General features: G+C 52.0%; 11 protein-coding genes across 11 annotated transcripts; 4 read left to right on the top strand and 7 right to left on the bottom strand.

The window, feature by feature from the left end:
• Nucleotides 1-594: 594 nt before the first annotated feature.
• AYO21_03129 (hypothetical protein) lies at nt 595-1,404 on the top strand (the record flags this gene model as incomplete). The annotated part of the gene is made up of 1 exon (XM_022653103.1): nt 595-1,404. One exon carries the CDS (start codon nt 595-597, stop codon nt 1,402-1,404), a length of 810 nt encoding a protein of 269 aa, XP_022514496.1.
• Nucleotides 1,405-4,801: 3,397 nt separating this feature from the next.
• On the bottom strand, nt 4,802-5,741 carry AYO21_03128 (hypothetical protein; the record flags this gene model as incomplete). Its single annotated transcript, XM_022653102.1, has 3 exons — nt 4,802-5,157; nt 5,235-5,293; nt 5,362-5,741. 3 exons carry the CDS (start codon nt 5,739-5,741, stop codon nt 4,802-4,804), a joined length of 795 nt encoding a protein of 264 aa, XP_022514495.1.
• Nucleotides 5,742-6,241: 500 nt separating this feature from the next.
• Nucleotides 6,242-8,269, bottom strand: AYO21_03127 (hypothetical protein; the record flags this gene model as incomplete). Its single annotated transcript, XM_022653101.1, has 2 exons — nt 6,242-7,535; nt 7,596-8,269. The coding sequence occupies 2 exons, from the start codon at nt 8,267-8,269 to the stop codon at nt 6,242-6,244; spliced, it is 1,968 nt and encodes a 655-aa protein (XP_022514494.1).
• An 848-nt stretch (nt 8,270-9,117) lies between these two features.
• Nucleotides 9,118-10,321, top strand: AYO21_03126 (hypothetical protein; the record flags this gene model as incomplete). The annotated part of the gene is made up of 2 exons (XM_022653100.1): nt 9,118-9,178; nt 9,240-10,321. The coding sequence occupies 2 exons, from the start codon at nt 9,118-9,120 to the stop codon at nt 10,319-10,321; spliced, it is 1,143 nt and encodes a 380-aa protein (XP_022514493.1).
• Nucleotides 10,322-10,604: 283 nt separating this feature from the next.
• On the bottom strand, nt 10,605-11,696 carry AYO21_03125 (hypothetical protein; the record flags this gene model as incomplete). The annotated part of the gene is made up of 2 exons (XM_022653099.1): nt 10,605-11,396; nt 11,514-11,696. 2 exons carry the CDS (start codon nt 11,694-11,696, stop codon nt 10,605-10,607), a joined length of 975 nt encoding a protein of 324 aa, XP_022514492.1.
• A 1,191-nt stretch (nt 11,697-12,887) lies between these two features.
• Nucleotides 12,888-13,469, top strand: AYO21_03124 (hypothetical protein; the record flags this gene model as incomplete). Its single annotated transcript, XM_022653098.1, has 1 exon — nt 12,888-13,469. One exon carries the CDS (start codon nt 12,888-12,890, stop codon nt 13,467-13,469), a length of 582 nt encoding a protein of 193 aa, XP_022514491.1.
• An 862-nt stretch (nt 13,470-14,331) lies between these two features.
• AYO21_03123 (hypothetical protein) lies at nt 14,332-15,231 on the top strand (the record flags this gene model as incomplete). Its single annotated transcript, XM_022653097.1, has 3 exons — nt 14,332-14,365; nt 14,549-14,949; nt 15,085-15,231. The coding sequence occupies 3 exons, from the start codon at nt 14,332-14,334 to the stop codon at nt 15,229-15,231; spliced, it is 582 nt and encodes a 193-aa protein (XP_022514490.1).
• Nucleotides 15,232-15,744: 513 nt separating this feature from the next.
• Nucleotides 15,745-16,896, bottom strand: AYO21_03122 (hypothetical protein; the record flags this gene model as incomplete). Its single annotated transcript, XM_022653096.1, has 2 exons — nt 15,745-16,191; nt 16,249-16,896. 2 exons carry the CDS (start codon nt 16,894-16,896, stop codon nt 15,745-15,747), a joined length of 1,095 nt encoding a protein of 364 aa, XP_022514489.1.
• Nucleotides 16,897-17,263: 367 nt separating this feature from the next.
• AYO21_03121 (hypothetical protein) lies at nt 17,264-19,444 on the bottom strand (the record flags this gene model as incomplete). Its single annotated transcript, XM_022653095.1, has 1 exon — nt 17,264-19,444. One exon carries the CDS (start codon nt 19,442-19,444, stop codon nt 17,264-17,266), a length of 2,181 nt encoding a protein of 726 aa, XP_022514488.1.
• Nucleotides 19,445-20,369: 925 nt separating this feature from the next.
• Nucleotides 20,370-21,379, bottom strand: AYO21_03120 (hypothetical protein; the record flags this gene model as incomplete). Its single annotated transcript, XM_022653094.1, has 2 exons — nt 20,370-21,120; nt 21,186-21,379. The coding sequence occupies 2 exons, from the start codon at nt 21,377-21,379 to the stop codon at nt 20,370-20,372; spliced, it is 945 nt and encodes a 314-aa protein (XP_022514487.1).
• An 861-nt stretch (nt 21,380-22,240) lies between these two features.
• AYO21_03119 (hypothetical protein) lies at nt 22,241-23,745 on the bottom strand (the record flags this gene model as incomplete). Its single annotated transcript, XM_022653093.1, has 4 exons — nt 22,241-22,324; nt 22,377-22,963; nt 23,014-23,503; nt 23,554-23,745. The coding sequence occupies 4 exons, from the start codon at nt 23,743-23,745 to the stop codon at nt 22,241-22,243; spliced, it is 1,353 nt and encodes a 450-aa protein (XP_022514486.1).
• Between the last annotated feature and the right edge of the window lie 741 nt (nt 23,746-24,486).

Below are 24,486 nucleotides of genomic sequence, written 5' to 3'. Positions count from 1 at the left end.
GGTTACAAATCCATTCCTTTACCAGTTCACTGTGTCGTCGGATCTGGTTGTGCCGGCCAATAACCAGAGCTGCAGAAACTCCTTCCTACCTAAAAAAACCCAAACTTGGGGCCAGCCGAAGTCTCCACCACTAAACCAGTGCTTGGACTGCACCAAAGGCGCCCGACCTACAAACCTTCAACCTCAATCCGCAATTCTCCATCCTACCTTCTGCTCTCTGAGCCTTGTCAGTATCTGAGAAGACCGATGAGCGTCTTGACAGTAGCTGGGACAAATATCCCAGATCCCACACTCTCCTTCCCTTACTCACATTCTCCCGCCCCTATTTCCTCTTTGCCGCCTCATCCTGCGCCGTCGGTGGCTGACGGCGCCTTTACTCGCCCCGAGCGAAAATCCTACATTGCGACCACCGCCTCTCCCATAGCGCCGGCGCGAACGATCAGCAACCACCATCACTCACGGACTGTCTCTTCAAACACCCTGCCTCCCTCCAACTCTTTTGTGACCATTGTCACTGTGCCGTCTGGCACAGGCCATTCTCGAATTCCCTCCACCTCGTCACATTCGCGTCATTCCTCCACTTCGAATGCCACGATGAGCATGCACAGACAGGGCACAACATCTTCGGCCGCCAGCATCCCACGTCGTTCTACGTCTGGCCGCTCGACAGCCACGAATAGCCCTACATCGTACGTAGCACTGATGCGAAAACAAAAGGCAACCGTTTGGTGCGATCGAGCTCAAAACATCGACCCCCGGCTTGCCGCTGCCCAGAAAGCAGCCAAACACCGCGCGGCCCTTGAGGTTCAGAGTGTTGGTCATGGCGGACGGACAAGCACCATCTCGTCAGGTGGCGTGGTTGGCAAGATCAGACACGGCGGTGTCCCGAAAGCACCCGGGTATGTCCCGGCGAACCTAACCGGCGCGTCTGTGCCTGTACGACTAAGTGCCAACGAAGCACTGGGCGATGAAGAAGAGGAAGGACGAAGCTTGACTGGCGACAATAGTATGGTACATGCCCGGACTGGCAGTGGGAGAAGCAGCACCAACAGCGCCAAATACCGGAGTGGGTATCCACGTCCAGATCAAGGACGATTTAGCAGTACAAGCACACCACCTAGCGAAGGGTCACCAGGGCAAGGTATCCCAGAAGACGCGGAAAACGCCGAAGATGCGAAGCACGACTACTTCATCCACAGCGACAAGTCTACCCCTGGTAGGGAGAGTGAGGACTCATTCGGCGAGCTGAAGGAGATTTCTGGTCCCAGCGCTGTGCAACGGGCACTGGAGCAAGCGAAGAAAGCTGAGGATCTGCGCAGAAGAGGGAGCGTGGACGAGCGGACGATGAGCATGGGTCAGCCTGGAGTAAGGCTGTTTGTGGCGAATCCAGATATCGACGACTGATGTACGGTGGTCTTGTTATTTTTATCACGCATCTTCTACTTTGGCTGGCCTCATTTTACTTTCTAGCTGTGGCAAGCATTCTTGGGAGTTCACTTTTGGGCGCACAAATACGAAGGGGATCAGATTGGCAGTTGGTGACGATGAAGCATGCCAGTTACGACGAGGATATGGAGAAAGCCACGGCCATGAGGCCGTACTATGGCTTTAACGATAATGAGAGAGCTTGGACTAGCTAATGGCCGTCTGCCGCGGGTCAATGAGAGCAGCACGACGCGGGGGACAAGATGTTCTGGGTGATTGAGGCGGCTCTGCTTGAGCCATTCCCCTACAATGAGAACAGATCACACCAGTAAGGGTGAGAATGTACCAATAAACGAGTGGTTGTATCAGTTGAAATTCATATCTCATGGTCCTTGTTGCGGTTTTGCCGAAGCCAGGATCACGAAGCTAGGGCCGTGGAATGCTTCCTCGATGGCCATGTTGGAGGCACAAGAACAGGTTTGTGAAGATGGACTTCTGCAGGTGGTGAGGGCTAAGTTGATAAGCAATGCAATGCAGCTGTTGCCGCGCACTAATAAGCGAACCTGTCAAGCTGTCTCACCCTTGGTGCCTGGTACTGGGTGCCCTTGGAAGGGATGACGACAACACCCGCAAACACGCAACATCACTAGCTACGCCCCACTAGCATCTTTGTACCACTAACGTTAGGCACCGCTAGGCATCGCTAGGCATACATGGGTACTTCACGCATCTCCAGAGTCCAGAGTCCAGATCCCCGTCGGGGTGCTCTGTTGCTCAGTTGCCCTGGTACCCAAGCGCCCAGGGACCCAGGGTTAGGGGCACCTACGAGTGAAGAGCCAGGGCTGCCAGGTTTGTTTGCCAGGGCTCCCAGGGCTAGCCTAGTAGAAGCTCACAGGGAGCAGATCAAGGCAGAGGCCTGGTTCTTCGTTGCTCCCCTACCCAAACTACTTCTGGCGTGCTACATCTGTACCTACTCGTAAGTAGTGGAAGGCGCGGATATGATAGCAGCTGATCTCCGCTTCTCTCTCCGCGTGCTCTGTACTGAGTAGAGACTGGTTCTGAGTACAAGGTTATTTCGTACCGAGCACGCACCACAGGGAGATGAGATGACGAGATGCCTACTCGTATTCTCTCTACGATAGTAAGTACCGTCCACATCTACCTTTCAGCTTGCTTGGTCAATCGATCGCCTTTTCATTCACTCCGCTTTCTCCATGAAATGCGTTCTCGCGTATAATTCTCCGTGCTCAGCACACAATGTGGAAACGAAAAATGTCCGACTCCAAGCTTCAGCTCACATGTACCTACTCGTATCAAGCTCATCGAACGATATTCCAATGCTTAAAAAAGAGTGACGCACGTGGGTGGGTGGTGAGTGGCGGGCAAGACGTAGACGTGGGGTGCATGCATGCATGCGTTCAATGTTTGTTCATGAACCCAACCGCACCATGGCACCGCACCCACACCTACCTTCCCACCTGCCCACCTACCCACAGACCTTACTTACCCAAGTACCTCGTACCTACCGACCACTTCCAGCCGCTGTGGGAACGGAGCAATTGCACCTTGGTTCAATAATGCTTAGGTACGAGGAAAGGCTCCGACACCCTCACTTGACCCTCAGATGGAACTAACTCGTTGTCTCCTTCCAGCACTCATACCTAGGTCGATCCTCTGACTCTTCTCCTGCGCGTGCCGGGGGCCGCTCAGCTCCCCTCTTCTTTCCCACACATGCCAAGCGAGCAACTTTCTCGTCTCCAATACTGATTTGCAAGCGAACTGATCCCTGCCTCACTCGAGCGTCAAGAGGAAGCTGAAACTGGAGCTCGAGCTGGATTCTTGCCTTGCCCTGCCCTTGACCGCCTTTTCTCTATCCAATAACCCAGTGTATTGAAAGGAAGAGCCTCGAGGTGAATAATGCACCATGCAATGCGCGGTCCATGCGATGCGATGCGAGGTATATTATTCTTTATCACCTCCCTCTAAAACGACTAGGTGCTTTTTCTGCACGTCCAACTTTACTGCCCGCCCGCACGGACATGATAAAGTACAAACCACAGGAAAGTTACAGTACAAGACCGACCTAACCTTTCAATCAAGGGTAACCCTACCAGCCAGAAAGCCACTATCGTGAAGTACAGCGGCCCCGCCGTCTTGGACTAAACGCTGTATATTGGGTTAGCACTACCAGGTTCTTCTTAGCCTGATGGAGACCAAAAAAAAGAGGACCGGAAAAATAATGCCGTCCTCATCCACTCATGATCGTCGTTGGCATGCACAGTTCTTGCAGGGCCAAATGTTTTGTTGCAGATAGTGTGGGCGGCAGGCGACTTTTGAGCCAATTGGCACCACAAGACAGCATATTTCTGGTCCTGTCACGCCAGTTACGAAGTTCTTATGACTTTTTGCTTTTTACAAGAACCACTAATAATATATTTCGCCTTGGATTGGATTTTGAGCGAGAGAGAAAGAATAGCTCGAGCTCTCCCGGCGGACAACGCACGGTCTTCTCTGCGGCAGCCATGGCACGGGAAAGGTTTCTTGAGAGTAAGTAGGAAAGGGCAGAGAAGAAGGAAGATGTGAAGAAGAACCCTTGTCTGGCTTGGTGCTTTGTCAATTGAGTGAGACAACTCGTTGTAATTCGATCCTCTGATCCCGACAGTGTCTCACTATGTATCACTCGTATGTAATGATAATACCAACCATGTACCTTGGTCTAGGTAGGTACGGACGAGGTAAATACTCATTATATCTCAACCTAACCTACAGTGCGTACGTACGGCCTGAGTATGTAGATACCGAGCAGCCAGCCACTCCATGGAGGACACCGTAATACATCCATCTACGGGTACGACTACCAAAGGACCAAGGACCAAGTAATGGGGTCTACCATACCATTATTTGTTGTTCGATTGCCTCCGCCTTGACCTTCCTTTGGCCTTGCTTTGACATGGGCTAACCTATCTTGACGCCTCTATCATCCTGAGATGTTGGGATACCTACCCAGTACTCACAGGTATCTACGTTGGTGGATATGGCGGAGATCTACCATGTCTCATGTCTCGTGGACCATGGACCTAGCTACCTCTCACCCATCCATTTTCTCGTATCCTCACTTTGTAAACTAATGTCCAGTGATAGCAAAGGGTTCATGGTTCCGTTAATGTGCACTTGACATACGATGAAGCACATCACAATCTCTGCAAAGGTTGACATCTGATATTCTGACGTGTAAAGCTCTACCTCACAAGGACCTCCAACTGCAGGAAGTCTACCAACACGACCAGACGTAGCCTTGCCTAATGCTCCTGGTGACCTTTGATGCTTTGGTTGGAAATTTCACTCCATCGGACAAGGTACGAGCCAGCATCGTGGTTCAATACCATGATTTGTACACAGCCAACCACTGAATCGTCATGCCGCTATCCACACCAGGAAGTGTATCATCGTTGGGATATCCTGGAAGATCACCCCCCACAGCGATGTTGAGGATGGGGAAGAACGGGCTTCGCGCGCATCTATCCCAACATTGGCTGGCTGCCTCACTCGACGCATCCCCTTGAACAGTAAAGTAGGTCTGGCCATCGAGCTGAAACTTGATGCACTGTTGGCTATAGTCATCCGAGCTGAGATCGATGAGGACGGCAAAGGTGTGATAATCTCGGCGATCGAAGTTGATAGTTCCATGGCTTACGGTGTGATTTCCCGCTTCGTCAAGTTGGTGGATTGAAGCTGATGTTTCCCAATGATCAGTGAGTGTTCTAGCAGGCCCAAAACACCTGGCTTGGACAGAATCCATCACGACTCACATTGGTTCGTATAGCTGCCGTTGCAGAGCTCCAAGATATCCCATTCACCACATTTCGGCCTGAAGCAGTATGCAGTGTAAGAGACTTCTGTAACAGCACAGCAGAATAAGGCGAATTTGGAGCTCACCATTCTCCATCCTCAAGTATCGACTGGCCCAGTGCCCACCAAGCAGGCCAAATCCCTTGCTGCTGCCACGGCGGGTTCTGGCCAAGCTTGATGTGGGCGGCGAAGATCATCTTGCGGTTATTGTCACATTGAAAGCTAGGGTTGCCATATAGACGAGCAGAGGTCCATTGTCCGTTCACCTTTTGAGGAACAATACAGAGTTGACCATTTCCGTCGAGGTAGGCATTGTTGGTCGAATTGGTGTAGCTCTGCAACTCGCTGTTGTAATTGATCGAGGGAGTTTGTAGGCTCCAGTATTGTGAGCTGGGAGGCGTGCCAGCTGTGCCGTAGAATTCGTCGGACCACTCCACGTAAAATCCTGCAATCTCTGGAGCACGCATGTTGAATAAGAATAAAAAGAGGTATACTGAGATGTGTTGGTGTAGGAATGGACGTCGAAGTACGAATACTAGCAGAATGAGGTGACAGAAGTTGCCTGCCACTGTGCCTGCCCGCGAGGGTCGGAAGGAAGGTCCATAGGAACGATATGCTGGCTACCCCCTTCTTGCACGGCGAGTCTGAGTAGGCCAGAGTGACTTCCTTCTGGACGAAACCATCGAGCAAACGAGCACCTCCCTCCGACCTTTTGTCATCGTTTCTCAAGTTGTCCGTTATGCTGGGCCTTTACGTCGGCAGCGATCGTTTGTGGTGCTGGTCGTGGTATGTTGGAGAACACAAGGGGACATGGCCGACAAAGGTAGAGAGTCATCAGAGGGAGCCTTCTTATGAAGAGGTAACAATTCACCTCAATTGGTATTGGGGACTCCTCCTTACCTCCCTTCAGCTTCTGGTATTGTATAGCATCATCGCTACAAGATCTGCGACTGATCGCACCTCAGAATCAATAAGCTTTGTTGACCACTACAGGCGCATTCCTCCCCAACTTGCCAGCTGCGTCGTTTTCGAACACCAGTTCCACATATCCCTCATCATTCACCTTGACACTGACCGGCTCACGGAATATGTTGAGGGTATCCAAACCCGCGCTGGTATGAGAGCCTAGGTATTGCGGCTTTCGACTCATCAAACCTAGCATCAGCAATTCACTGATACTATCCCAGCTGGTCCCGGTGTAGCCGGTGAAAAGCAGTAGAAACATGTGCGTCGCTACGAAGACACAGAATAGACCGAGCACTGCGAGCGATAGCTGCACAGTAATCGCCTCGGCATTGTAACCGAAGCCGTGCTGCGACTGATACACCACTTGGTACGTGAGAGAAGGGGGGTTGGACAATGCAGCATTCTGGTCAATGTCAATCGAGACACCGGCGTACTGACCCCAAGCATGTCTTTTGTCCAGATATGTATACAGGGCCTGTGTGTCAGGATCCCTGCCATCGTCACGCTTGAGAACCACACCGTGGTACTGGAGATAGTCGGCGTCGCCATTGGCAAGGGCCAAGGCGATCATTTGTGCTGGGTAAAGATGGCTTTTGAGGAAGTCGAGCGCGGTCTGAGAGGCAAAAATGGCGGATCGAAGCTGATCAGTCCAAGCATGTGGAAGGTCGATCTTCTGATGTTGCGGAATGCCACCATCGTACTGCGTCTGGAGCACATAATTGATCTGACTATAGCTGTTGTCGGCGGCCGATATGTTCAGCGTCACACTGGTCCACGTCGCATCGATCATGCAAGCATACGCTGTTGCCACGTAGCTTCGGTCAACGGGTTCTGTCGTCCCATAGATCATGAGAGTGGAACTCCGTGAAGGAGATGAAGGAGCCAGATTCGTGAAGAACAGAATCGTGCCGTTGACCGTAGCGTGTCCAAGCGTTTCACCCCATGTAACGAGCTTATCCAGTGGTGCTTCCGAACTCGGAAAAGACAGGTATGTTTGGTTGTGCTTCAAGTCGTATAGGTCGTTCTCGTTGCAGGCACTCTGAACGAGAGCTTGAGAAGTCTTCATCGTCAAGACATTGAACGGAGAGGCCGAGTCTTTTTGCAGGTTCGCACTCTGTGATCGCAAAATATACGACATGTGGCGGGAAGGGACCGTCGCTGCAGGCCGGGGCAAACCTAGATCAGAGGGTGTTTCAAATAGTCGTATGCCTTCCGAGTCAAGGAGCCGGTATGGGCCAGGGCCGAAGAACTGGCTAAGCTGCGTGATGCCTTGCTCGAAAGCGGCGCCTGTGTCACTAAGAGAGCCGAGAGCATCAACAAGCAACGTCTGAGAAGAGGACAAAAGGGGCACTTACAGAAAGCTGGCAGTGAGAGGGAAGAGGTTATCTTGAGGATTCAAAATGTTGAGGTATTCAGCAGTAGAATGCGTGATTTGACGAGGAACAAGGGCGACTGCCCCCGAAGGGCCAACTAGGGCAGCGAGGACGACTGTGCCAAATATCAAGAGGCCCAAGTATGCTTTGCGGTAGCCTCGCCAGGTCTTCGAGGTCAGAGAACCCCAGAGTTCCAGAGACCAGAGATATGACACGTCTGCAATGCGCAAGGGAGCCACGAGCCCCCCGAGCGGAAGGTCTTGATTCCGAACGATTTGCCAGCGGATCACATCGAGCAAGACAACAGCTAGTGAAGCCTGCATCAGCAACTCCAACAATTTGGCCGCAAATTGAAAGGCAGTCACCGCCGACGTGGAAAGACTTCCAATGAACAAAGTCTTGACATTCAAGATCAATAGCGTCAAGACGCCGCCGAGAGATGCAGCCTGAGTTAGAATGCCCAATATGGCAATGCCGCGATGTTTGTACAAGACAACCTTCGGTTCTTCCTTTTGTCCCTTCCATTTTGTCAACTGGGGTAGGATCTGGAGCTTTGCTTTTCGCAAAGCAAGAAGCCCTACATGGCCGACGTGATGGGGTATTTTCCGAAGCGCAGACCAGGCTGAGGTGAAGACCTGCTTAAGTTGCATACCCATCCGGCAATGCTTTTCTGGGGAGAAATTTTGGCCCGAGGGTTCAAAATGTTCGTGACCAACAAAAGGCTCGAATGGAGACGGGAAAATAAGGTGACAGCTCTGTACCTTTGACAGTCTTCAGATATGGGACAGAGAGACAATATATTTGAGCAATCTCGGCCTGATGAGCGCTCTAGGGGCTATTGACTTCAGGATGGCTCATCCCAACAACAAATTCCTGTGCTTCCAGGGCTGGCATACAGGTCTTGGAGCCAAAATCACGTCCAGCTTTAAGAACACTGAGTGCGTTCATTGAACAGGGAAATTGACCCTGGCTCCCTGCTCATAGATGAGCAGGCAGAGAGCGGAATGGCACGCCTGACCAGGTTGTACTCGTGCCACTCGCGTTGAGGGGACTCGGTGATGGCACCGACGGGTAGGCTGGCCATTTTTTCTCAAATCAGAAATCAAGGGCTCTTGCATGATGCAGGATGGCAGTGAGGATGACTGTACAGTTTTGCGTGACTGTTTCGAGGAAACCAAAGGGCATATTAGAAACGTGATCGATACAAGGCAGTGTGTCGTATCCTCGGTGTTCGATACTTGGTGTTTAGTATGGAGGCGTCGAAACAGGTTAGACCGAACAAGGAACTTCCGGCAAACCTGCCATAGGTAGTCTTCCCACTCGGGCTCGTCGGCTCCCCAGATTTCGATGAGCCTCGGTCACTTCGGCATCCACGAGGCCGCGCTCACTGGCGCAGGTGCACCACAGGTGGTGCCGAGTACAATATGAGTTGAAGTTCTCTGATAAAAATGTATATTTCTGTTCTGGCGTCAGCTTCTCTGAGTTCTCCAATTAATCCGCCACAATGACTGCCAGTCCACCTCTAACAGGCGTCCGCGTCCTCGAACTCGCTGGATTGGCTCCAGGTAACGCAACCCTCTTCTCTCAAGCAGCTCATATGGCAAGACCACTCATCAATCGATATAGGTCCCTTTTGTGGTCTGCTCCTCGCGAATTGGGGCGCCAGTGTCCTGCGTGTCGATCGACCGAACTCTAGCGGTGGTGATCTCCTGACCAGCTGGAAGCGTTCCATCGCATTGGACCTGAAGAGCCCTGCTTCCGTCGCCGTCTTCCTCTCCCTCATTCCAAATGTGGACGTTCTGATCGACCCCTTCCGACCAGGTGTGCTCGAGAAACTTGGTCTGGATCCCGAGACTGTGCTGCTCAAGAAAAATCCTCGCCTCATCGTGGTCAGACTGACTGGATTCCGTCGCGATGGGAAATACTCTGCCATGGCCGGTCACGATATCAACTACCTCGCCGTGTCTGGTGTGCTGTCGATGCTTGGTTCGAAGGGTTCTCCGCCTGCACACCCCGCCAATATCCTTGCAGACTTTGCTGGTGGCGGTCATGCCGCATTCACGGGTGTCCTTCTAGCACTGATCCACCGCGCAACAAGTGGGAAGGGACAAGTCGTCGAATCAAACATGGTGGATGGTGCTAGTTTCCTCGCCACGTTTCCAAGACTCTTGACGAAGACGCCCATGTGGAGCGGGGAGCGGGGCACCAACCAACTAGACGGAGGCGCCCCGTACTATGGGAGCTACGAGTGCAAGGATGCGGGCAAGTACATGTCTGTCGGTGCGCTGGAGCCACAATTCTGGCAGTTGCTGCTCAAGGGGTTGGGTTTCACCGAGGCAGAAGTCGTCCCGGGCAAGCTCGCCCGCGAAGACAAGCGTTCTTGGCCGTATATGCGCGAGCTGTTCACAAAGCGGTTCAAGGAGAAGACCCGCAAGGAGTGGGAGGCCATCTTTGACGGAACCGACGCGTGCTGTGCGCCCGTACTCGAACACGCAGAAATGGAGGCCGCCGGCTACGAGCATCGGCCGATCGTCGGGCTGACTGCGTCGCCGGCACGGAAAGTCGAAATGCAATGGTACGGCAAGGCGTTAAAGCCGGGTGAAGGTGGCGAACAGGCCTTGAGCGAGTGGCTGGGCTGGAGCAGCGGAAAGGACTATACCGTGTCGGCTAATGGCAGCTTTGAGAAGAGAGAAAAGAGTAAGCTGTAGATAGATGATCTCGCCCCGTAGAACATTCTGCGGGTTTTGAGACGGATATTTCTTGATTTTTTGGAGGTCAGAATATCAGAAACTGTACAGCAGTGTCTTTTTCTTTTTCTTTTTCTGTTATAATTCTATATTCTCTAGGAAAAAGATCCACGTCTCGCCTTTGAGTCGTTATTACTTTTTTTTTTGGCCTGGAGACGAGATTCGCTCCATATAGACAGTGCCCACAGTCCTCACACTCCCTTCTCTAGACAGACTTCCCAAGCGAGAAAGCGAGATTCTTTTCTCACCACATGCCATAATAAGCACCAAACCCGGCCGCGGCAGGCAAGTCGTCGGCGTTCAACAGGCCGACACCCTGCTCGAGCAGGGTCGACCAGACGGCGTTGCGCGTGCTGATGGGCCAGCCCGGCGTGTCCCAGTACCGGGCAAGGATGCCCTTTGAGGTGGCGACCTCGATCTGGCTGACCAGCAGCTCCAGCTGGGTCGAGTTGAAGGCCGTGCCGTTGATGGTACCGAACTGGGCGGCAAAATCGGTCGAGGCCACGGGGGACACGGCGGCCGTGATGTTGGACTCGGTCGAGTTGAGCAGGTGCAGGTGCGCGTCGTAGAAGTAGTCGCGCTTCTGGACGGGTTGGACCTGGTCCAGCGGCGTGTTGCCGGTGCCGATGACGGTGACGGGGCCCGTGGTGACGGCTGTGCCGTTGAACGTGGTGAGGTAGCCCGGCGTGCGGAGCGGCTCGAGGGCCTTGACGACGGCGGGCCACGTGGTCGGGCCGTCGGTCTTGACGTCGATGAAAAGCAGGAGTGTTTGACCTGACGAGGTGTCGAAGACGCCGTTTTTGGTCGGCGACGTGACGAACGGAGACGACGGGTTTTGCCGCTGGATCGTGTCCAGGATGGGCTGGATGTAGAGCGAATCGAGGGTGCGCGCGGGCGTCAGGGCGGATTGCTCGTGGCCGACGTAGAGGGTGTTGTTGTAGAGCCAGACATCAGCCTCGACCGAGGCACAACCTACCGAGAGGGCGGAATAGAAGGGAACGTCGCGCCAGTAGTCGTTGTGCGAGTGGATTGGTTTCTACGGTGATATAGATGTGAGATGACAGAATTCGAGTGAAGCAGGGACAGTGGCCCAGAGAAAAAAATACTTTCCCCATGCTCTAGAATTACAGACACGAGAAAGGGTGAGACGTACAGGCATAATCCCTCTGGTCAGGTCTGTCGGGTAGGTGTAGCCATCGCTCTTTTGCGTATTGGCCAGAATGTTTTGGAGGGTGCTGCTGATGTCGAGGCCCGTCGCCTGTGCCGAAGAAGGCAGTGCTGCAGCATTCGCTTGTGAGCCCAACGCGAGGGCGAGTAGAAAGAGTGAAGTGCTCATCCTGGAAAACGACGGAAGTGGACGCGTTGGGTGGAAAAATCAGACGAGTCAAGGTTGAAGGGCAAAAAACAAAGAGCTAAGCACGAAGAGAAAGACCGTCGCTTATATTTTGTCAGCTTGCACCATATGGAAGGCGGAATTGATGATGTCGATGAGCACGTCGGGGGGTGGAGAGTTGAGCATTGATAGAGAAGAGCTGTTGCTACAGGCGATGGGAGCCAATGGGAAGTGGTTGAACAAGGCCGGTTCGGGGCGGAAAGAAGCTTGATTGATGTTGCATCCAACGGCAAGCCTTGCAGACCTTGTCGCCGACTCCTCTTAGAAATGACCGTGCCCATCAGGATTAATGACTGGGATGCTGATGCACTCCAAGCGTGTCCAATTATTCGGCTTGTCAATACACGTGCCAGTTCTCTGTACTGTGATGGTATCATACATAGCACTGGAAAGGCGTCGCAAAGCCATAGACTCGCATACTCGGTAACATGTACGGAGTAGTCCGTACCTATCCTGTAGCCGAGCACGCAACACGCAACACGCAACCCTGGAATACATTGTGATGCCTGGATGGGAAGTACATGTCCAAGTACTTGGTCTAGAGAGTTATTGACCCTCCGACTCTTCGGTTACTTTAAAGCCACAGGGTTGTTCGAGATATGGTCACATTATTATTACCACTCAGAGCAATAGATGATCCCCCTGTTCTGCAGCAACCACCGAACCTCGTAAGCTGAATATACGAGTGTGTACGAGGCATTCGTTACCGACATGTGTACCTAGGTATACTGATCATATGTATTCAGCCACAGGAGGAACAAGGAGTGGCCGGAGTGGCTTAACCAGTGGCTGACGCTAATTTACATATAGCTTAGTTTGCCTTGGCACTTGGCACTGTCAATGACGGCATCTTCCATTCTCATTCCGCACCAACCACTTGCGCCTCGTACAATTGACTTTCTATCAAGTTCCCATGACGCACCTCAACCTCCCCAGACCAGCTGAAATTCAAACCTTCAACTAACAGACACCCAGACCAGCCACAACCACAACAGCCTCGCAAGGTATTTATGCTTTTCAATCTCAATCTCAGGTTGCAATTCTTTTCCTTCCATCTTCTTCGACGACCCTGCTGTTCATCTCGCCTCCTCTCATTTCATCGGCACTAAACCTTCGTGCGATATCATCCTCATCATGCACCTCTCTACTTTTCTTGCCTGTTTCCTTGTCGCTGTGGCCCCCACGTGGGCACAGCAAAGCGATGCTAGTTCCATGATCACGGCGAACTCCTCATCCTTGATTCCCGCAGCTTCCAGCTCGTTGGCATCGGCTTCGTCAGAATTGTCCAAGTCTCTCGCTTCCGTATCCAAGTCTGCCGCCTCTGTCGCCGAGTCTGCCTCCAAATCAGCCGAAAATGCCCAGAGCTCCATCGCTGAGAGCTTCAGCTCGGCAAAGTCTGCGTTCTCAGCCAGTCTTTCCAGCCTAAGTTCTGAAGCTGCCACTGGCAACACCGCCGCTGCCGCCACACTCATGTCTCTCACCTCTGCCGCTTCAGATATCCTTGGCAGCATCACCACTGATGCGGCCAGTGCATTGAGTGCTGTCACGAGCCAGGCCGGCTCTATCACGGCAGCTGCATCTTCGCATGTCAACTCAGCCGTTTCCTCTGCTACTGCGACCGCGTCCACCACCACCACCAATAATGCCGCTGCTCTCTTGCCAACTGGATTTGGTATTGCCGGGGCTGCTTTGTTGGGTCTTGCTGCCTTTTTGTGACCCAAAATCTCGTGATGAACCACATGGGATGGCATGAGGTCGAAATGGTGAATTACCGGAGCAGTTATTCAATCGGCGTCACGGTGCTTGAGCAATAGTGAAGCAGGTACGAAACCTCCATGGGATTCAAGACGGAGTATGGCTTATGGCATGAGGACTACGAAAACGACAACAGTATACCAGGATCAGCGTCACCGGTTTTAGCAATCATCTAGTTATAACAGGTTGAGCTGCGATAGGAAACAATTGGGCGAAGAGTACTTTCTGACTGACAGTCATCAACAAATGCTACAATAACACAATGTTCCAACGGCGAAGTTAACAACGGCATGTACTTGTACGATTGTCCATTTTCCCCATAGTTGTAACTACTATTTGTTCTCTTGCAATGATTCGCATAAGCCAGCATCTATCAGTCGTGGCGTTGTCTTTTTGATTTTATTTTATTTTATTTGTATTTGATGCGATTTGATCTGATCTGGTAGGTTTGTGAGAGGTCCTCGTGGTTCGGTTCACAACGAGTAAGATATCCGCTAAATATAATATCCCATTCCCCGATCTGTACTGGGGGGCACGTATTACGACTCAACAATATTCCTTCGTGCCAACAAACCCGGCTTAGCGACCTACAGTATGCATGCGTATCATCTCGTCGTATATATTAGACATTTTACTTGATCAACAGATCAACAGACCACAAACTTTCTCTTGCGTCTAGTGCAGGACCGCCGTGTTTCTCTCCACGTTACTTGTAGTACCTTGGCAAGCTTGTGTACTTGGTACGGTACTCATTTGTCAGGTATTACTTACTCTACGACCACCAAACGTGTCTAACATACACATACCGTATCCCCGATTTACCATGTCCTTCCCGACCGTGCGACGAATTGTGACCGGTATGTTCATACCTCTCTCTCCCCTTGGCCTTCCCCTTCCTTTCCCTTCCACCCCCAGAATCCGTCCTGTTCCTAGAAACCAGACGGAACACTAGTAAAACGATGAATGTATACAAATACTGACTCTAAACCCCCCACCCCGCCTTCGGGTTCCGGGTTCGGCTCGGGGTTGTAACAAGCAAGGCCACGACCCCAACACGGGAAAATCGATAATCGAGTCCGACCGGGCCTTGACGCCCGCAAACCCACTGGACCCGACCGGCTCCCCGCCCACGGGCATCATCCCAGGCTTCACCAACATCTTCCGCACGGCGGGGGTGCCGGCCGCCAACGTGCAGGGTGCCTGGACAGACGTGCACGGGCGGAAGATCGGCCTCGTCGACCTCTCGGGCGTGTACTGTCGCGTGGTGGATTTTCCGGCCCTGCCCGAGGTGGGGACGAGGGACGAGGTCAACATCATGCACCGCACGCAGAGCGTCGACTTTGGCGTTGTCCTGAGTGGGACGATCACGTTGGTGTTGGACGACGGGTCTGAGACGGTCATGGGCGAGGGGGACATCTGTGTCCAGAGGGGGACGAATCATGTATGTCCGCCCCCCCACCAACCCCCATCTTTCTTCCCTCCCTCCCTCTCCGTTGAGAGGACATCTCATCTCTAAAGGTGCAAAGTATCTTCTTCATTTTCTTTCCTCACTGTTTTGACATCCTCCCCAAAACAGGCCTGGAAAAACGTCAGCCCCGAACCCTGCCGCGTGCTCTTCGTGCTGGTCCCCTCGGTCCCCATCCGGGACGAAGCCACAGGCGAGGCATTCCCGCTGACAGACACGGCACACCTCGAGGACGAGACGCACATGGCGGGGTTGTGAGGAACGAACGAACGAATGGATGAATGAACGAACGAGGGAGCGAGAGGACGAGGGAGGGGGTAACGAAAGAGGAAACTGGGAAACTGAAAGAAAGGAGTACCTTGCAGGTAGCGCAAAGCGCACACCTAGGTGACTTATCTTACCGAGGTACCCTGGGATATGTCGTACTAAGGAGAAGCGATGAGAGTAAAGGCATGTAGGGCATAGAAAGGGAAAGCGCCTGGAGAGAAAGTGTGAGAGAGTTATGAACCACCAGGCCCTCTACTATCAAATGTGCTCCGGTCCGAATTACATATCTCTGTTTGATAGGTGCCCCGTATAGACTTTCGAGAATATGGCACCGTCCGTTTATTCTTCTACCTACCATGGTGGGCGATAGGACAATTGCCGTGCTGGTAACGAGACAGAACAAATGGTAAAAGCACCGACAATACACCCAATCGCTTGAGGTCTCTCTCTGTGAGGTTTTCTATTCGCAAAAAATCGATAACGTTGTCCGACGAACGACCCCAGTCAAGCGCCAATCTCAGCAACGACCTTACCACCACTCTCGACACTCGCACCCCTGATACCCTCGCGCTCCACCAGCTTTCGGACCTTTTCCATTTCTTCCTCCAACTTCTCCTTTTCGAGTCGCTTCTTCTCCAAAGCCTCAAAATTCCTGCGCATCGCATTCCGTGTAAATTCTTCTCCTGTCACCACAGGGTACTTCTTCAGCGGACCTTGGATGATGACATCTCTGCATGGCTGATTGAAAAAGGCAATGCTGTAGCGTTCACCGTAAAAATCATCGGGCTCGCTGGGTGCCTTGACGCGGTGAAAGGTCGACTTGAACCGGTCATCGGACCAGGACATCAGGAGGTCGCCAATATTGCAGATGATGGCGTCTTGAGATGGAGCCACCTTCGTCCAAGTGTCTCCGTGGGCGAAGGATGTGGAGGCCTCGCGGCCTGGGCAGATCTGTAGGTCAGAAGGTCAGCCAAGATTGCGTCTATCTCGGCAGCATAAGAACCATACCTCGAGGCCACTCTGTCCCTCTTTCTGGAATAAAAGCGTCAATAGATCCCAATCAGTATGGGCTCCTGCACGGTGGAAGACCTCCCCGCTTTTATTCTCTTTAGGGGTTTCGAAATAATGCAAGAGTCTGGCCACTGTTTGGCTCTCCGACCTCTTCACATCGTGAGCTTTGATAAAGTAATCATCCTCGAAACCCAGTCCTCTGGCGAAACAAGTCATTAGTTTCTCTGAAACTCCTTGTGCCTTCCACATAAATTTCAGAGCCGAGTCTTTGAAACCTGGCAAAGCGGAGTCATCGAGCCACTTGCCCTCCATGTTTGCGCCGAACTGCATCTGGTACGACTCTTTTCTATCAGCAGCACCCGTTGACGGCCGGACTTGCGAATTCTTCTCCCACCCAGCATTGTTTGCTGAAGAAAAGGGAACTTGCGCCTTCGTTTCGTCTGGTAGGTCAAAGAATCGAGCTGACTGAGCGAATATCTCGTCGATCTCCTGGGGAGTGATACCGTGATCAATGACAGAGAAGAACCCTACATTCTCAGCGGCAGACACCAATTGAGAGGTGATTTCATCGATGCGGGACTCGTAACTGGCGAGCGAAATGGTGGGAATTGGACGGTCCAAGTATTTGGTCTTTTCGACGCCCATCTCGATAGAACATGTAAGGTTGTCTGTTTAGAGTGGGTATTGAATGGGGAGAGATGACAACCCGGGCGGCTGGAGCTGATTGAGTTGCGTCGTGTTCTAGGTGGTCGAGAAGAGATTGATAGAAAGGAAGTTACCACACGATACTCAGCTGGATGTTTATATCAGCCAACCACTCGTACCCTATAGTCGTCATTCGTGCCAACTGATATCGATAAAGTTTGTGTACTCGTATGTACAACGGATAAGGCCGTCCCACCTCCCCGCCTTTTATCGTCCAATCATGGTGCTTCGATAATCGTACGCCGCTGATACTGTAGGCCAGTCGCACCTTCGCACATACATCCATTCTTTGCAGCATGGAATCTTTTCAGATGTCGAAGTTCAGCAGATCCTCAAAGAGAAAGTTGTTACTGATACCGGTATGGGGTGGAAAGAGCTGTTCAAATGTCTCGTATCCCAAGTCGGACGAAATCATCGGATCCTGTGGTCCAGGTGTCTTCGCTTCAGTCGGTTCATACAGTTCGAGTGACGGCTCGGCACCTCGATTTGCAGACCGCAGAGTATGTGTGAATGAGTCGTTTCCAACAAACGACTCCACAAATTTGGGCACATTGAATTTCTGCCGCTTGGGTTGACCGTGATCTCCAGTCATAGTGTCATGTGTGCGCTTTCTATAGTTTTCCAGGGTCTGATCAGCCGTCAACCGGGCCTGCTCAGCAAGCAAGGATGACAGCAAACGAATGCCGCGCATTGCAATCATGCTGTTTTCAAACTTGCCCAACATTGTGATGGTATTCTCCACCAGCTTCCGGTGTTCCTCGTACTCAGGTTCGTTGGGTCCACGGTGGAAGATGTCCAGGGCGAGTGTTATTCCTGCGGCGACCATAAAAGCTTGATCGATCCAGAGCATAGGTCCTTCCTCATCATACGCCTGTCGTGCCTCTTTTAGTATTGTCTTTGCAGCTGCCATGCATGTTCGACGTGTAAAGTCAAATGCTTGCTCTGTAAAGCTGCGACCCAGAAACGCCCTGTGAATCATGATGATCTTGTGAGCAAAACAAATGGTCAAGCTCCGTCGCGCCCAAGGGATAAATGCGGGCCACTCTGGCTGGAGTGGTTCTCTCATGGAGAAGTAGCGAGGGAGCCCGTCCGTCGCAAGGGCCCGCATTTGTGCGTCGTAGTCTAGAATTTGTTCGTACTTGGTGTATAATGTGTTCGATGAGATAATTGCATCATGTATTTGCGGCATCAAGCTTGCGATATCACCAAGGAAATTCGGGAAGCTTGTCATACTTGGGACATCATCGGGTAGAGGTAGCATGGTGGTTTCATCGCAGTTCATAGGTTTGAGCGAACAAAAATGTATCCTCTGGATGGAATACATCTCGGAAAAGGGGATCGAGAACCAATCCTGAATACACAACTGTTGCCAGAGTCTCCTTCCCGTTTCACGTTTGATTATCTTGTCTCGTAAGACAGGTGTCAATAAAACAGAAGACCCAGCGCTGGTGCTCCCGTCGTCTTCTGGTCCCAGTCTTTGCAGACCAAGCCCTTGGGCGATCTTGAGTGCGGCTCCCAGCAAGGTGCTCTGAGTGTTGCTGAACCCCAAGATATGAGCAGACATAGTAAGTGTGGTAATGGCTTCGACCGAGTAGATATGATGTCGCCACATATAGTCGGCAAGATTTAAGCACGATACCGTAGCCTTGTACCATTGCCTGGTCAGCTTGGCTCTTTCGTTCTTCTTGAAGCCCCAGCTCATAGCCAGCTGCTCATTGGCACAAGTCATGCTTGCTGCCATTACGGCAAAGAGTAAGGCGGTCCATCTGAGATCCATGTTTCTGACTTGCAGTCCGCTGGGCCCTTTATATACCTCTTTGAGCTCTTCGTAAAATGTGGGACCATGGAAGCACCCGTGATACCACAAGATGGAGCTAACGTGGTACTCGACCAACTGAAATACCTGTTTACGACTGGGAAGGAGTAGTTGTAGAAACGACACTTGGGCCGCCCCAGTCCCGCCAAGGCCGTTTGAAACATCCCAGTCGGGTCCGTTGTCCTTGGGAAGCGCCGCTGTGCCAGATTGGTGAGGCTCCTTGAGGAGATCCAACGCCTTTAGATCATAATCCGATAGCTTGCTCCGTCCCCAGGTGAGGAACTCTAGTACGGATGCGGCATTGTCGACGTCAGTAACTGGGCCATTTGCTGGCGCGGTTCCAAGACTGCTTGGATAGGCCGATGTTTGGTCGTGTGGACTAGGCCCAGAAGTCACGGATTTGGGAGTTCGAAGGGAAGGGTGTACAACAGCTTCTGCCGGGTTGACATTGTTGGTCTGAGGAGACGTGTCAGTGGCTGTGGGACTGGCGTCTGCTGCTGTGGAGGAACGAGGATAGATTCGGTGAACTTTAGGATCGTAACCGCCTTCAGGCCACTCGCGCGTGCATTTTGCAGCATCGCCCCGTTTGACACAGCGACCACAGGGTAGGTTACGGTCACACTTTTGCCGGCGCATCGAGCACTCGGTGCATGTCTGGCGTTCTTTGGGCATGGCTAGAGCACCGAATGTGTCTTCTCATAGTCTTCGTACTACGTTTCGTGACCCGATCGACCGAAGAATGCTTTGTACGGTGTTATCGAGGGTGGGATGTCCACAGGTCGTACGTCAAGTACGAAGGTGGAGGCGGGAAAAGTGAGATTGAGCGCGATGAGGTCGAAAGAAAATTGGGAAAGTCGGGAAAGTCGGCTTCCGGATTGCTTGGCACGCCGGTCATTGGTCACGCAGCTTCCTGCCTCCGCATTCAATCACCTAGTACATTATACTGTGACAACCCGAGAGTGCACCTCTGTATCTTGTCTGAACACTGAATACCCACTGGATAAAAGATATGTCATTCCTTCGACACGTCGCTTCCAAGCTCCATGACCTGCTGCTACCATAATAAGGCCTCCCTTGCCTTCATGCTTCCTTGACACGGCCACATCCCTGGACAACGTCCTCATCGCAAGGTAGCGACACACATTGTCCAGTTGTATCAACATTGGCCTTGAGGCGGAGGCACAAGTCCAAGTATTGATATACTCGATGGCGATACTAAAGCACCGTCCAGGAACAACGTCAGGGTCTGCTCTGTCCTTTCCCTCGGCGCCCCGAGTAAGCCAAGCAGGCCTTATCCAGCTGTCGTACACAGAGATTCCCTAGTCACTCGTACCGCTGGCGTACCTCCGTAGTTCGATCTAATCTGGCGGATACGGATGCCCGGACATCGCTGTGAATCGTTGTACCGTGCACCAGGTAGCAAAGCGGACTGCATGTCCAACCTCGTGGTGGACCGGCCCGTTCTTTGATGTTTTGTATCGGCACTCACCATCCTCGGAAGTACCGATTTTCAGCTCGATTGATTCGGCTGCATGGGTACCCGCAATCAGGGTAGAGGGCCCAGACATAATCGCAGATTTGCCCATCAGAGGCCACCTCATCCTTCAACGCCAGTCTTCTTGCTAAAAGCGTCTCTCGCCATCATCGTGTTCAAGACCGCACAATTAAACGCAGCCTCTCCGGGAGGGATGGCAACAAATATATAGGTGTTTTCCGTAAATCTGGCCAGGAAACAATTGAAGCGAGGAGTCTGGACTTTGAACAGCAAGAACCCTGCGCTCGCCGCCGTCGTCCTGGTGTTTCGTGCCGCCGTGTGCTTGTAGCTCTTCATGATATTCGATATTCGCTCATGTCGGTCAAGGTTGGGGTTATCCTCGCCATATTGCGTGACCACATTCGTCACGGTCAGAAATGTAGATCTTTCGAAAAGGACAATCTCCTCAGCTTTGAGTTGTTTCGCAAAGGCTGTCAGAAATCTTTCTATCACCACCAGATTCGGAATCATCTTGTGGACTATGCCTGCCCAAGCCTTGTAGAGTGTCTGGTCCCAGATACTGCTCGCAAATGTCTCCAAGCTCAGACCTTCCGACCGGGCAATGATCAAGCGGCATCTTTCTTCGTATATCCTCTCACGATGTTCGCTCTGCACCAGGTCCATCTTGTGAACCAAGCAGAAGACGTGCGCATTGGGACTGTATTCTTTCAACGCCTTGATCACCTGGCTATATGTCTCAAGGTCCTGATCGACTGCTCGGGATTCGATGTCAAAGACGTAGATGAGAACTTCGGCGTCGGAAAAGACATTTTCGCGCTGGGCGTTAAGGTAGGAGTCCATGAATGCGTCTTGCCTACACAGGGGCGTTAGTCACATCTGGACAAAACGTGAAGCAGGGCATGTTCTGCTAGGCCATACCCTCCACAATCCCAAAGGTTGAGCGTCAGGTTACCCATGAACTTTGCATGACTGTGTTCCACGTCAATGGTTGCGCCGAGTCGGCGGACGTCCTTCGCGACATAGTTGCTGAAAATGATGGAGCGCATCGACGATTTGCCTGAGCCACTCTTGCCCATCAAGAGGACCTTCTTCTTCCGTTTGCGCGTGTCCATGATGCCTCCACCCTTTCAAGTGCAAAGCACTTTTCGTGGTCCTTTGATGGTTGTGCTGGAAGAGTACATGTGAGGCGGGGAAGATGGATAGCTGGGGATCAAGATCGGGCAATTAGTGGCTGCGGTGCGGAGACACCTGCGACTAAGGGACCAAGACCCAGGCGTGCCAGGCTGCCGGGCTTGTGCGAGGCTACCCAATGTAGGAGGTCATCCCAGGACATGTGAAATCGACAAAGCAGCCAGACTCACCTGGTAAGATATGTCGTTTGCAAAGCTACTTCCTACATCCAACAATTTCCTTGTCACAGTCTTACAGAATCACAGGCGAGAGTAGAGAAATGGACTATGGCTGGAGGTGATCACTGCCTCCCAACTCTCATGATTTGGTCTTCACCCAAGTCTCGGGGAGCAAGAGGCGAAGAGGGCAGCGCATGATCATTGACACATGGTGTCGCTTACCACCCAGCTATCAAGTAAAAAGATGAAAGACAAGAGAATGTCACAAAGAGACCTATGGACGTCCTCTCCCAAGTAGAAGAAACCGTCTTCAGGGAGCATCTTCAAGTCAATGCACCAACAATAATGACTTTGAATGTAATACTCCGAGTTCGGGTGCGCTCTCCACTCCGTCACACCTTGCGGAAGTGTAGAGGTCTTGGACTCATCTTCTGCAAAGCTCAACAAGAGTTGCCAGCATTGAAGTGAAGAATAAAACTTGCCACAGTGAAGTAACCCATACTACAACATCGTCAAGCGCATATGTCGTCTCGTAATCTCTGGTCTCGGTCTTGAATCTCGCTTTTTCGTGACCCTCAAAATCCGCGTAACCCATTATCGCATAAACACAGTAGAAGTCGTCACTCAAAAGACGGTGCCGTCTGAAATGATGCCAATGGGAGGGCCTCCAGTGATGGGGCGCGACACCTGAGCAATTTCACGTCCTCCCTAGCAAACATTGTCAGCGCAAAACATTGATCATCTTTCTGCTCATGCTCACCTTCCAAGTTCCTGCCTCAAGCATTTGGGCCAAAGTCAACTGTTGCGCGCCCTGCAGACCAAGGCCCGCATTGACTGAAACAAGCAATTCGTCCAAGAAGCCCACAGTGACAGCGCGCCATTCCACAATCACGTCATCGCTGGGTGGGAAAGTCGGAACCACTTCGATCGCATTGCCATCTCCGACCATCTCATGGTAGATCTTCAACCCACGCTGCCTGTCCTCTTCCTTGAGCGTGAGCAGGCCTGTGTCAACCAGTAAGCCTCCGTTGCGATACTCAGGAAGTCCAGTCATCAATTCTGCCCCGGCGAAGTGAACATTGAGCAGCTTGGTCATTGGAACCATCAAGGAATAGCAAAGCCACTGGGTAAGCTTGTGGAAGGGAACAATGGTCTCCCAAGGTTGTGCTGGGGGGGATCTGGGCATAGCACGGCAAGGCCAAGCGTCACCGAGAGAGACCCCTTGAATAGTGGTTCGAGTCGCTGGCCAAATACTGGATAAACCGTCCATAAGAACACTCCATAGCGTAGGTAAGAGAATAACAGGAACCGAAGCTGCTTGAGTCGTAGGATGTGATAACAAATAGTCTGTTTGCAATCAGCAGACATTCGAGAGAGAGACAAACGCTTGAATTCACCAATCATGTTCCCTGGTCGGCCCTCAACGCCAAATATCTCAGCATTCTGCAGAGCAGCCGCAAGCCGAGTCAGTAACCCAGTCCGCCCCTCAAGTCCAGACATAGGGTTGGTGTCTGAGACCTGCATCCCTTTTGCCAGAATCTCCACATTCATTTTATTCAGTCCAGCGGCATCCACTTGGTGAGGTTGACTAGGATCGCTGGAGAACGTTCCGGCTTTGAACATTTCGAGGCTTGCTACAGCCAGACCTTCACTCCTGGAGTAGACCTTGCCAGACTCCTTGGACTTGTAGGACCACTTGGTGCCGGCACCGGCATCGAGGAGTACAGACACCAAGAACAAGTCAATCAATCGACGGGCCCTCTCTTGGTTGTCAATTGAGGTTGGCCACGATTGCAACAACTGGGTTACCCTGGGTCTCCCACCGACTTCAAAATGTTGCCAGCGACCATGAGGTGGGATAGAGGCATAATCACCCTGGAAATCACGCTGTACACGATTAGACACAGGTAAGACTCAACATGTTTCCCCCCGCGTACCTTGATGATGGCAACCACGTAGTCGGCAGTGTCCTTGAACTTGGATATGTCTACATCAAAGTGATTGAGTGCATTGACCTTGGCCTCCTCGAGCACCAGCCTCGTCCTTTCTCGAACAGCATGGATGCTTCGGAGGTATGCTGCTGGTTTTGATGTTGGATCGGGCGGCTCAGGAATGGCGATCTCCGGCATGGTGCCTGCTAACGATGGGGAGGATGATTTCGAACTTATCAGCTTTGGCGACTTGTGCGAGTAGTTGGATATGCGTTCGACTGTTACGGCCGGGCGCAAAAGGGTTTTGTCAAGTGTGGTGTCATCTGATGGTAATTTTGAATCTTTTCTCTTGAAAATTCCCTTCATGTCGGATAAGACCTAATGATTCTCGACGCAACGACTGGCCTATCGCGGCGGGCGGGGAGATGCAGGAAAGCCGATAGCCGGATGCCCTGCTAATCAGCTGCAAGGGGCAATCGAGAGACAGTGGCCATGCAGCCAAACGGGATGAATGAGGGCTCACTTCGCACGATCGCTATCTTTTGGGATGTCTGCTTGCTTGTTTCCTCTCACTGAAAGACCTTTGACTGGGTAGACGACGCGGTGATGAACTTGTAAGGAAAGAAGCGTGACAAAGCTTTTTTTCTGGCGAGAAAGCAATCCGAAGTACAGGGTGAAGCGAGGACTCTGAAGCGAATGAGCGAGAAGCCAGAACGGCCAAGGGGAACACGAATGAAATCGGCGTCAGGGAAATCTGAAGGGGAAAGAAAAGAGTGCAAGAATCACTACTGGTGGAAGATGAGGGAAGGGGAGAAAACAGACAAGGCGGATTTCGCTTTCAGCTGCTGAAATCTGAAGGAGTGAAAAAAAGGTGGTCAGTGGGAAAAGTACAGGGAATGTGTATCGCATGTGTTGCCTCCATATTATCTACCAAGCCCA

Source organism: Fonsecaea monophora (assembly GCF_001642475.1).
Source record: "Fonsecaea monophora strain CBS 269.37 chromosome Unknown Scaff15, whole genome shotgun sequence".
NCBI lineage: Eukaryota > Fungi > Ascomycota > Eurotiomycetes > Chaetothyriales > Herpotrichiellaceae > Fonsecaea > Fonsecaea monophora.
Note: the sequence above shows the minus strand (reverse complement) of the source record. Positions and strands in the feature narration are given on the sequence as shown.